The 13,254-nt window shown below is 44.3% G+C and overlaps 1 protein-coding gene across 2 annotated transcripts in view; it reads right to left on the bottom strand.

Moving 5' to 3' along the window:
• TBC1D22B (TBC1 domain family member 22B) overlaps positions 1-13,254 on the bottom strand; it is a 71,408-nt gene that overhangs the window by 9,262 nt on the left and 48,892 nt on the right. For both annotated transcript variants that reach the window (XM_060189729.1, XM_007517813.3), the window contains 4 exons: positions 12,006-12,112; positions 11,249-11,324; positions 8,351-8,478; positions 7,838-7,933 (listed from right to left, as the gene is read on the bottom strand). In XM_060189729.1, coding sequence (XP_060045712.1) covers positions 7,838-7,933; positions 8,351-8,478; positions 11,249-11,324; positions 12,006-12,112 — 407 coding nt within the window. The remainder of the gene's footprint in view (positions 1-7,837; positions 7,934-8,350; positions 8,479-11,248; positions 11,325-12,005; positions 12,113-13,254) is intronic.

Below are 13,254 nucleotides of genomic sequence, written 5' to 3'. Positions count from 1 at the left end.
ATGTGGGCGATTTAAAGGACTTTCCTAGAGTCACAGAGTAGGTCTAGGCTAGGATTTGAACCCAGAGAATTTAGTTGTAAAGGTGTATATGTGTGTGTGTGTGTCCACTACAACACATGCTACCAGACCTAACATAGAAGTAACAAAAAGAAGTCACAGAAAAGGTGGTTAGTTTTACTTAGTGATACTGGGAAAGTAAAGCCAAAGATAAGACATGTAATAACAGCAAAAGAACCCAGAAGTCATAGAAAACACACTACTAAATAAGACACTTTACATATAATCATTTATTGACATTGAAATATTCTTTGCAAATGTAAAGTGCATTCATGAGTGTAAAAATACATTCCTAGTCAAATAAGCACTTTAAAACATATGCCTCCTTGGGAGTCGGGTGGTAGCACAGCGGGTTAAGCACATGTGGCACAAAGCGCAAGGAACAGTGTAAAGATCTCTGTTTGAGCCCCCAGCTCCCCCACCTGGAGGGGAGTCGCTTCACAGGCGGTGAAGCGGGTCTGCAGGCGTCTCTCTTTCTCTCCCCCTCTGTCTTCCCCATCTTTCTCCTTTTCTCTCTGTCCTATCCAGCAACAATGACATCAATAACAACAACAACAAAATTCTTTAATTAAAACAGATCCCTCCTGTCTTGTGAACTAATGAAGTGGCAAAAACATTTCCCTTGCTCCCAATAAAAGATCTCAAAAGCATGCTCCTTCTATAAACTTCTGGGAGAGCCAACTTTACTCATTGGTTTCCCCCGCATCAAAGCACTTAGTGCATTTGGCATGTGTTCTCTCGGATTCATGTTGAGTCCCTCTCTAAGGCTTGTTTTTGTTATCATATTCAGGAATTGTGCCCTTTCTTCTTTTTTTCTAATTTTGTTATTTATCAAATTTTTATTATCTTTATTTATTAGATAGAGACAGCTAGAAATTGAGAGGAAAGGGGGGAGATAGACACCAGCTCAAACTGGGATCCTTGCGCTTCGCGCCACATGAGCTTAACCCATTGCGCTATTGCCCAACTCCCCCATTTTTTTTTTAAATTATCTTTACTTATTTATTGGATAGAGACAGACAGAAATTATGGGGAAGGAGGGGGAGAGGGAGGAAGGGAGGGGGAGAGAGAGAGAGCGAGATCCCTGCAGTACTGCTTTACCACTTGTGAAGCTTTCCCCCTGGAAATGGGGACCGGGGGCTTGAACCTAGGTCCTTGGGCATTGTAACACATGCGCTCCACCAGGTGCGCAACCACCTGGCCCCGTGGACCATCCATCCATTTTTATTTAAAAACAAAATCTAGTTTAAAGGAACTCTCATCAGTCCTTCGACAGCTTCTGGAAATTAGTTCTGAAATATTTGAAGCCTTGTTGGTGCCTGTCCAGACATTTTTGTGGGGGCTGCATGCTTCTCTGGGCTCTCATTGGTGTTGCTTTTCTTAAGCTGACTTTGTAGACTGTGGAGTGACCAGGCATTTGCTCAGATCCCTGTTATCTCTGACTTGGGCGCTTTTCCTAGAGACACTGTGCTATAGTAAAACAGTCTTCAGGCTCCCTACGGATCACTACTTTGTTCTGTATACATTTAAAATGAAGTACTTTATTTACTATTCATTGGATAGAGACAGGGAAAAATTGAGAGTTATGGGGTGATAGAGAGATAGAGAGACAGAGAGATACCTACAGCACTGCTTCACTACTTATGAAGCTTTATCCCTGCAGGAAGGGACTGGGGGCTTGAACTCGGTTTTTGTACCTGTGCACTCTTGTACACCAAGGCACCAAGGGTGCCACCACAGGTCTCCTTCTGTACACATTAAAATGAAATATAAGGGGTTGGGAAGACAGCCTAATGACACTATAGAAAACTTTCATGCCTGAGGCTCTGAGATCCCAGGTTCAATCCCTAATACCACCATGAGCCAAAGCTGAATAGTGCTCTGGTCTCTCGCTTTCTCTCTGTATTTTGTGTTCTCTCTCTCTCATTAAAATAAATATTAAAAAAAAAAAAAATTAAGGGTTAAACAGAATGTAATGTGTTCATTTCTTATCCTCAGTGATTCAGGAAACATGGCCATGAGTCCTGGGCAGAGGTTGAGGGCTAAAAGTCAAATTCAGGGGTGGGTGACAGACACTGATTTAAAATCTCCAGACAGTGTTCCCCGTGTAGCTGTCCCTGTTCTGTATCTGCAAACTGCTTGGTCACATGTGCTCTAGAACACGGACTTCTGGTGTGATGTGCACATCTGTCTTGAAATGTTGGGGAGGGGGTTGCAGAAGCTTGCTTGATCCCGATGAACCGGCCAATAATGGTGACCCTGCTGCAGTGCAGAGGTTGTCTTTATATATATATTTATGAGAAACATAGGAGGAGAGAGAAAGAGCCAGACATCACTCTGGTACATGTGCTGCCGGGGACTGAACTGAGGACCTCATGCTTGAGAGTCTGATGCTTTATCCACTGCGCCACCTCCCAGACCACGAGTGCAGAGGTCGTGAAGGCCACTCAGATCTCAAGTTCAGGCACCTGAACCCAGACTTGCCCTATTAAGTTCAAACTTCTACTGTCAGTGAATGTCCTGGCCTTTGATAGGATGAATGGGATTAAAGATGCTGTGTACATCAATGCTTCTGGAATCTGTATCATCCCTTCTATCTGTGGTCACTGGCTGCTCCCCAGAGAACTCACAGATGAGGGAGTTTAGTGTTCTTCAAGAACTCCCCATTCTGCTGCTGCTCACCAATGTGGAACTGTTGGCTTGTATAAATTCTCTGTCCTCTATTTTTCTGAGTACCCACAATTTGGTACAACTCATCCTCTGGAATGCACAGTGACTTTAAAAATTTGATGGAGGTGTTTCCCTTATCCTTCCTAGAACTCTTTTCTTTTTGTATTTTATTTCTTCTTAAAGATTTTATTTATTAATGAGAAAGATAGGAGGAGAGAGGCAAAGAATCAGATATCACTCTGGTACATGTGCTGCCGAGGACTGAACTCAGGACCTCATGCTTGAGAGTCCAGAGCCTTATCCACTGCACCATCTCCCAGAGTATGCAACCATTCTGTATATATATATATTTTTTTGCCTCCAGAGTTATTGCTGGGGCTCAGTGCCTGCACTATGAATCCACTGCTTCTTCCTGCAGGTCATTTTTCTCATTTGTTGTCCTTGTTGTTGTTATTGTTGTTACTGCTATTGTTGTTGTTGGATAGGACAGAGAGAAATCGAGAGAGGGGAAAGACAGAGAGAGGGAGAGAAAGATAAGACACCTGCAGACCCGCTTCACCGCTTGTGAAGCGACCCCCCCTGCAGTTCTAGGTGGGGCCTAGAACCCTTTTCATGTTGGCTGTAGTTATGTGATGGTGCGCTGACCCACAAAGGGCTGACCATCCGCTTCCCCATTTCCAAGACTCACTCATATTTGTCCTTCTGGGTTTGACATTAACTGCTTTGGGTAGTCTCTCCTAAAACACGACACCTGTGACATGCCTTAAGGGTGTACTTTACCACTGGGCGTCAGGCTAAAAACATGTTTTCCAGTGATCTAATTATTTTTTAATTAATTAATTAATTAATTTTACCAGAGCACTGATCAGCTCTGGCTTATGGTGGTGTGGGGGATTGAACCTGGGACTCCAGAGCCTCAGGCATGAGAGTCTCTTTGTATAACCATTATGCTATCTACCCCCACCCCAGTGATCTAATTCTTTTTTTTTTTTTTCTTCTTTTCCTCCGGCAGGGTTATTGCTGGGCTCAGTGCCTACACCATGAATCCACCGCTCCTGGAGGCCATTTTTTCCCCCCTTTTGTTGCCCTTGTTGTAGCTTCGTTGTGGTTAATTATTATTGCCCTTGTTGACGCAATTCGTTGTTGGATAGGACAGAGAGAAATGGAGAGAGGAGGGGAAGACAGAGAGGGGGAGAGAAAGATAGACACCTGCAGACCTGCTTCACCGCCTGTGAAGCGATTCCCCTGCAGGTGGGGAGCCGGGGGCTCGAACCGGGATCCTCAACGCTGGTCCCTGCGCTTTGCGCCACATGCGCTTAACCCACTGCGCCACTGCCCGACCCCCCCCAGTGATCTAATTCTATGGCTCTCCCAGTCATTTATTTTTGTTGTGATTTTTTTTTTTTTTTGGCCATCCACTCTCACAGGTGTGATTTTGCTATTTAATGAGAGAAAGTAGACCCTGCTTTGCAATTCCCTAGTTCACCTTGCTTGCTTTCTGTTGTTGGGTAAAGGCTTCCCTCCTCATTCCATCTCCAGACCTAGAAGTATAGGTTAGGGGCCAGACACTAGGGTGCCAGGCTTTAGAGCTGGGGCCATTGATGTGAAGAGAACAGGGTTTAGGTATCCTTCCATTTCAAAACTAAGTCCAATCTCCTTCCCACAGTCTGCTTGAGTCATTCTTGTAGGACTTTTTCCTTCACCTCATGACATACAAGCTCTCTCCTGCAGGTGGGCAGCGTTCATTAAATCCCCTCTTTCTTAGAAAGACATGTGTGAGGTGGCTTGCAGTCCCCTAGGAGGGCTTTATCTACTGTACCATCTCATACTACTCCCCTTCCCCTTGTTTTTAAGATCCATTTTTATCTACTTTACATGAGACAGAGTTTCACATGGGGGTAAAGACTGAGAGAATCAGAACCACTTGGTATAATGCGACACCAGAAACCAAGCACATGAGTCCTCTGCTCCACCAGTTGGACCATTTCCTTAGGTCCCCTACTTGTACTTCTACAACTACTTCACATGGTTTCTCGTTGAGTCACTGCAGCTTGTAGCCCCATGTCTTCCATAATGGGCTCACTTGGCTCTCTGGGACACCTGTGTTCACTGACAGAGCTTCCTTTGCTGCAATTTTAATTACAGGTGGCTTTTTAGCAGTTAAGATGTATTTGCCACCTTTCTCTACAGAGTTTAAGGATTAGTATCTCAGAGCTTTACACAATACTCTGTGCCCTTGTTCCTCACATCAGTGTCATGTTCTGGCTCCTATGTTAGAGTAGACACAACCTGGTCCTCTAACATAGGTAGGCTTGTTTTTTCTTTTATTATCTATAGAGTTACAGACTTGTGGGAGTGGGAGGAACTGATTATCCAGTTTAATTGTCCATTCTATTTTGCCTCAAAAAAAACCTTGACTATTGAATGACTAGGACTAATTGAGAGACTTAACACAAGAGGAGACAAAAAGTCCCTTGCTGTGTTGTGGTTTGGTGCAGAAAGACCTCAAACACATCAAATAATCTAATATGTTACTGAGTAAAGAAAATCCCTAACACAGCTTACAGCTTTGAAAGTCACCAGCTATTTGTCCTATGTTCTGTCAATATTGTGATTTGCTAAAAGCCATTCCAGGAATCACCTCTACTCCTCTGAACTAATCTGGGAAACACTTTTATCACATATGACAAGGTCCTCTGAGTCTGGCTCATGGTAACTCAATTAGACTCCGTGCTCTCGCTATCTTGCTCTACCTCCAACACATTATCAGAATTGATAGCTCACTCTGGCACTCAGCCACTCTAGTTCCTTGTCCTCATTTGTATCAGGACATCACATATTCAGCTTGTTGGCAGAAGCTAGGGCTCTTCGACAGTGGCCTGCAGCCTTGACACACAGCTAGCACCACCTCCTATTCAGAGGAGTCACCCATTTACTCTTTCCTTTTTCTTCCACATCCCTTACTTGGTTGAGCTAGATGCTGCTGCTCTGAGAACCCCTTTGTTATAATTAGGACCCTAGAAAACGGGCTTCAGTTCACCCCCACCTCCCATTTTTGAAAGAACTATATGCTCATTAAATAAAACCCTCCAAACACTCCTCCAGCTCAGAGACATAAAAGCAGACAAACACAATCCACTGCTGCCACCAAGGCTAACAACCATGAACATCCTCTAAGTCTTTCTCTGTGTAGACTGTAGGGCCAGGCCATGTGCCTCCTCAATCCATACTTCCCTTCCCTGAGTTTCTTGGAGCAGCTGCCTGCCATCCCCCCACCTAATACATGTCCTTCTTGTCATTCTTATTTATTTATTCCCTTTTGTTGCCCTTGTTGTTTTATTGTTGTTGTTATTGATGCCATTGTTGTTGAATAGGACAGAGAGAAATGGAGAGAGGAGAGGAAGACAGAGAAGGGGAGAGAAAGACACCTGCAGACCTGCTTCACTGCCTGTGAAGCGATTCCCCTGTAGGTAGGGAGCCGGGGGCTTGAACGGGGATCCTTATGCCGCCTTCTTGTCATTCTGCCTCCCATCTCCACCTGGCTTCTAGATGCTTTGCTCTCCTGTATCCCCTTAGCCTTTTTTGCTCTGTCCACCTCTTCTCCCCGTGGTTCTTCTGGTAGAACTGTCAGGCTGGGGCCTGAGCCTCTTCTCTCCTCTCTCCACACTCGCCTCCCTAGTGATAGCATCCAGTGCCCTGGTCTTAAGTACCACCTATACAAAGGCTCCTGAACATTTATGTCCAGACCTTACTCTTTCAGACTCCAGATTCATAAGATTTACTTTCCTACTCCACATCTCCATTTGGGAGTCTGATAGTATTTGAAATTCAACAGACTCAAAATCTTGATTTCCCTACACAAACTCTCTATTCTTTACCGTGCTGTTTTACAGTTTATAAGAAAACTGTACCCATTTATTGGGGAAACTGACGATCCTTCCTAGCCGACTGAATCCACATGGATCCCAGTCACTTTCAAAGCCAGCAACAAGCAGACATCAGGCTCAACCTGACGCTGTTGACTGGCTACGGAAGAAGGGCAAACGCTAGAAGAAGAAAACTGTAAAGTTAGTCAGATGCATCCTTTCCTGTTATATATAATTTATAATACAATCTTTTTTTTTGCCTTCAGGGCTATGAATCCACTGCTTCCAGCAGCCATTTTCCCCCCCTCTCTATTTCATTTGAGAGCACAGAGAGAAACTGAGAGGGGAGGAGGAAGATAGAACGACAGACACCTGCAGACGTTTCACCATTCACATAGCATTACTGCTGTATGTAGGGAATCCGGGTCCTTGAGCTTAGTACTATGTGCACTTAAGTGGGTGTGCCACTGGCCCCCCTTGCCTCCTCTTCTTCTTTATTTCTTTGTCTCTATCCAATAAATAATATAAAATAATAAAAATTCAAAAATATTATCACTTTTTAAACATTTCCAGTTTGACTATCTACTTGTTTAAGTCTGTCTCCAATGAGTATGTAAGCTCCATGAGAATAGAGACCTGTATACCATAACTTCTCAATATGCCTTCAACATTACCTTGCACATGGCAAGCATTCAACAGATGCTTGTCAAAGATTGAATGAGAGGCCTCTTAGACCTGCCCACGTGTTCTGCAGTCTTTCTGGCACTCAGACCCTTTTCCCATTGAAGAACTCTGGACCCCAGAGACTTCCTGCTTATTAGAAGGGCTAACCTCAGGGGTTCGGCAGTAGTGCAGTGGGTTAAGCGCATGTGGTGCGAAGCGCAGGGAGTGGTGTAAGGATCCTGGTTCAAGCCCCCAGCTCCCCACCCGCTTCACAGGCAGTGAAGTAGGTCTGCAGGTGTCTATCTTTCTCTCCTCCTGTCTTCCCATCCTCTCTCCATTTCTCTCGGTCCTATCCAACAACAATAATAACTACAACAACAATAAAACAACAAGGGCAACAAAAGAGAAAATAAATACAAATAAATAATAAAAAAAAGAAAAGGAAGAATAGCTAACCTCTTCTGTGTACCCCTGGCAGCCAGGTTCCTGCTGTGACACCCTGGATCAGAACAGGCCCACTAACAAGGTGTCTTCCAGTCTGATGCTCATCCCTAGTCCAGGTTGACCTTCTGACCACTCACCTGAAAGTCCTCTTCATCCAAGATCTCTTTCCTCCACTTGATTAAGAAGGCTGCACACACATAGAGATGAAAGTGGGAGAACCCTTCTGGTTCAGACTGGGGAACAAAAGACAGTTAGGTTTCCAAGCCCCTACAAGAAGCTGCCTCTATTCCTGTCAGCTCCAATCTTGTTTGGATGGGCAGAGGCATGAAAAGGGTCAGCAGCAGCCCTGCCTATGAGGTTAAGGCAGGCACAGAAGTAGACAGTAGGTTGGGGGAACTTCTCTCTCTCTCTATCTCTCTCTTTTTTTTTTTAGCCAGAGCACTGATCAGCTCTGGCTTATGGTGGTGTGGGGGATTGAACCTGGGACTTTGGAGCCTCAGGCATGAGAGCCTAGTTGAATAACTATTATGCCACCTACCCCCGCCCGGGTGGGGAGGGGACCTTCTGAGAAGCTGCACTCCACACCAGTGTAGGATGCTGGGTGCCTTGGGGACAGTCTGGTATGGAGAGGACATAGGGTCTCTTCATACCTGGTATGTGTCCCACAGGCGTATGGTACAGCGAAGGGGAAGCTCCCGCATGAGCAGGTTGTTCATCCACCGAAAGGCAAACTGTAGGTATTCCACCTCGTACCTCCTGAAGTGATTATGTACCTGCTCTGAAACAGGAAGTGTCATTGGCTTTGGGGGTAAAACCCAAAGGACTGAGCTCTGAGAACATGAGTCCATGTCTTTGTAGCCCATCCTTCTGGGGAAGTCAGTCAGAAAGGGGCCAAACTGGTGCTGAACTTGCCTGTCCTTTCTGTTTTAATTTGCCATCTCACAGCCATACTGCATGGTTAATGAACATAGCTCCACACACAGCAGAGCCATTTTTAACCTGCCACAGTGACGTTCTAGGTGCCTTTTTTCCTTCAAGGGCTGCTCTGTCCATAAAGCAGAAGACAAAAAAGTTCACCAGACTGCATGACCTTATTACTCATCAAAGAAGGAACAAGAATGGAAAGGAACCTTGGGGGTTATCTTAGCCATCCTCCTGCTGGTGAGGATTTCCTCTTCAACATCCTTGACAGAAGGCAGCCAGCAGGGACTTAAAAAATACTGCCAGTAAAAGAAGTTCGTTGACTCCACTCAGGGCAGCCTTTCCCACAGATGCACTAAGTGATCCACCAGAAAGTGCTTCACCTTATTCAACAGAAACTAGCTCAGGCCGGGGGGGGGGGGGGGGGGCAGTGAAGAGGTAGTGCACCAGACTTTCATGGCTGAGGCCCAAAGGGTGCCTGGCTGAGTCTCTGGCACTGCCATATGCCAGGACTAAGCAGTGCTCTAGCACCTCTTTCTCTCCCACTCTCTCAAATAAATAAAAATCTTTATAAAGAAACCACCTTACTTTTAATTCAAACCTCAGGAACAACCCCAGACAAACTGGATGCCTGCTCTGCATGACAGCTCGTCAAAGAATGCTTAGTAGGGCTTTTAAAGTTACTATCCTCTTTAGTTTCTGAATTTATAAAATGGGGGATCATCACTCTGATCTCAGAAGGTTTTGAGGACAGTAAAACAGGAAAATAAAAGTGAGAGGCTGAGAGGTGGCACAATGGACTGTGCCAAGTATGATGCTTGGGTTCTCTCATTCTTCCTCTTCACTCTAGTAAATAAATACATCTTCCTATCTTTCTTCCTCCCTCTCTCTCTCTCTAAAGAAAAGAAAGCAAAAGTGCTGGCACAGTAAGCATTTAATAGATATTTTGAAAAAAATAAATAGCCAGGATTTAAGGAAGAAATTTTTTTTTTTACTTGTGGAGCTGAGAAACAGCTCACATGATAGAGTGCACGCCTTGCTGTGCATGAAGCTCTGGATTTGAGCCCTGGACTATAGAGCCACTGTGTATAGCACAGGGGGAGAGCCACAGGGGAGAGGTGCCGTGGTGTCTCTCCTTCCTTTCTCTTTCTCACTTTCTATTTCCCTTCCAAGCAAAAATAAAGAATGGAAGATTGGACTGGGAAGGATGCTCAGCAGTATTGTGCATGTGCAAAGCCCTGGATTCATTTTCATGCCACATGTAAATTAAATAAGAGCGAGCTGGGTGATGGTGCACCCAGTAGAATCCATATGTTGCCATGTGCAAAGGCCCAGGTTCAAGTCCCTAATCCCTACCTGCAGGGGGCAAGCTTCACTAGTGGTGGGACAGTGTTTCAATTGTCTCTGCCTCTCTTCCTCTCTATCTCCTCTTCCCCTCTCAATGTCTGTTTCTAGCCAATAACTAAATAAATACTTTAGAAAATTAAATGATGGGGTCAGATGGTAGTGTAGTGCTTTTAGAAAATTGCAGTTGTGCGCAGCTGGGGAGAGGTGGCTGAATGGTAGAGTGAAGGACTTGCTTGGATCAGGCACTGAGCTCGCCCCTCGGCACTGTATATGCAGAGTGATATGCTGTTTCGCTCTCAATCTCTGCATTTAAAAAAATATTATTTCCCCCTAAAATGTAGCTATGTGACAGATGGTTTGTAAGAGGAAAAATATAGAAAAGGTAAGTTCTTATAGGAGGGAACTGTGAAAAACAGGCCTTTCACTAACTGGCATTTCTACCACCACTTAAAAGTTTCTTTAAGATTCTGTGAGTTTCTATACCAACTAATAAACCTCATTTCCTGGTTTTCTCAACCATGGCTTTTCTGCTTCATCTAAATATTACCTTCCCCTTTCTTCCCCCATACCCAAGCAAAAATTCCCAAATTCTCTTTCCATGAACACCTTCCCATGTTTTCTTCTCATTCCAGCTTCCTTAAGATTTCAGTCTTCCTAGGTCACATGCTTGCTTACAGTTCTCTATATTTCACATGTGGAACGCTTATTTTCTATCTTATCACCCCAACCCAGCTGTTAGTCCCATGACTGACCTACATTCAGCTCTCTGCTTCCCTCACTGGGTCTTGGTGCACGTATGTGTTGCCACCAGCAGAGGCACACAAACACATGCCATATGAAAGCATGGCCTTTTGTATAGTGGATGTTTAAATGTATGTATCTCTTTTATTGCTTCTTTGAATAATAGAAATAACGTTTGTCATGGCTGGAAAAAGGACCAGAAAGCTGGATCAGGGAAGAGAGTAGCTCCCAGATATGGCTAGACCAGACCAGTGGCTAAGGAAATGGAAAAAGGTGAATTTGAGAAGACACTAACAGAGAACTGACAGAATCTGGTATTATGAAACTAAGATTAAAAAAAAAAAAAAAAACCCTTTAGAAGCCAAGTTCTCACCTCACTTTCTAGCTAAGATGTAGAATGATGCTGATACTATCTACATCACAGAGTGAATTGCAGTTTTGACTAGGAAGAGACCTGAGAAGACCCACAAAAGCATAGCTGGCCTGTGCCAAAAGCAGGCTGTACCAATGCTGGAGAATTCCTCTTCCCCTGAACCTACCATCAATCCGGCTGACAAGCTCTTCCAGTGCCTTGACCTTCTTCTGGATTCCTGGCTGTGCAAAGGTGTAGTTATCCTGCAGATGACAGAGCTCAGCATGAAAAGGCACACCAAGCAATTGTGCTACCAATCCTTGAGTTCACTCAAACATGTCAGAAAGCACAAACTATTTTTCTAAAGTTGGCACCAGAGTTTCAGGAAACAGATTCTATAGAATAGCAGAGTGTGGGGGAAAGCTTTACAGAGAGCTGCACTTTGGAGGTAAACTTCATGGCTCTTTCTGGGTGCCCATCAGAAAGGAGGGGTACACTGACAATAAAGTCAGGGCAGCATGAGGACTCGCTTACACTCCAGGGAACACTGGAGCATGGTCTTTTGAATACTGTAAAGCAGGGACCTGGTGGTGGTGCACTTGGTTGAGTGCACGTTACAATGCACAAGGACCTGGGTTTGAGCTCCTGGTCCCCACCTGTAGGGGGACAGCTTTGCGAGTAATGAAGCAGGGTTGCAGGTGTCTCTCTCTCTCCCTCTCTACCACCCCCTTCCCTCTTGATTTCTGGCTGTATCTCAATAAAGATAATACAAAAAAAAAAAAAAAAAAAGACTGTAAAGCAAATTAAAATGGTAAAAATGGATGCATCAAAAAGAGAAGAGCATGCTGGGTGGGGCCTCCATCTGTATAGAAGAGAAATAAAGACCGAAAAGACCTACAGGGAGCCCCTGGCCAGACATCCTGCAAAGGGCAGGCGCAGCTCACCTGGATGCCGTCCAGCAGCTTGCTCATGCACCAGAAGCTGTCGGCTTCAATGCTTCGCAGCATGTCCTGAGACAAATTGGTCACATCAAAGTTCTCCACATCCTCTTCTGTAAAACAAAAGGTGAAGAAAGTCCAGAGGCGTTTTCTAAAAAACGGAGAGAGAAAGATAGAGTCTAGTGTCTTCATTGGGGTCCTTAAGATTAAGGGAGAGCCAGGCTAACCTGACAGCCTGGGTCTGCCCTCCTCCTCCCCTTGTCAGGTGGGCAAGTATGTCTCAGGAAAGTTCTTAAGAATCCTATTAAGACACTGAACAGACTATTTCTCATACCAGTTCTGCTGGGCCCAACATACTTTACTCTTCCTCTGATTTGTTCACTCCGTTATAGAAAACAACACTGCAGGCCTTCCGCTCAATGATCTATAACAAGCCCCCTGGAGATGGTTGGGCAGAAATTCTTTTATTTCAGAAATTCATCCAGCTGAATTCTAACACACTCACATTTATATATAGTGGGAACTACATAGCCCAGAGTTCATTTTAAAGCTGGAATCCTCAAAAGGCAGACCATCCTCAAAAGGCAGACCCACTGTTTCACTAAGAAGTGACGATGGCCCAAATCTGTGGGAATTTTTATAATTTAATTTCACCTGCTTGGTAGTTGCCAAGATGGATTCTTCAAAACATTAATCCTATATGTTACTCAAAAAAAAAAAAAAAGGTGTGTGTGTGTGTGTCCATAGACAAGTATAATTGAGAAATGCTGTGCTAATATATTTGGAGATTCACAAAGATCACTGCATGTAAGGAGTTTGAGGGATTATTAGAAATCCTGCATTAAGTAACTATTTAGCTTAGGTTATCCAGCATTTCCAAAACACGGTTAGTCATTGGACCTCTACTAAAAAGGACCATCTATTAACCTCTTGTGGAGACTCCACATGAAGTAACAAAACTGAGCTATTCCATTCCCGAAGTCAAATATGTATTCTTCTCTACTACATACAGAATATTCTCAAGGACATACCACATGCTGGGACACAAAGCAAGTACCAATAAATTCAGGAAGGCTAAAATAATGTCAAGAATCATTACTGATTATAAGAGAGTTAGGTGATAAAGCAACCACTATGGTGGTGGGCACTGTGTGGAGCTATGCCCCTGCAGTTTTACAGTCTTGCAAACAATTTTCAGATCACTAATAAAAATCTTAAAATAAACAAAAATGGAATCAGTCACATACCTAAAGCT

Source organism: Erinaceus europaeus, chromosome 4 (assembly GCF_950295315.1).
Source record: "Erinaceus europaeus chromosome 4, mEriEur2.1, whole genome shotgun sequence".
Classification (NCBI taxonomy): Eukaryota; Metazoa; Chordata; class Mammalia; order Eulipotyphla; family Erinaceidae; genus Erinaceus; species Erinaceus europaeus.
This window is presented reverse-complemented; position numbering and strand designations above follow the sequence as displayed.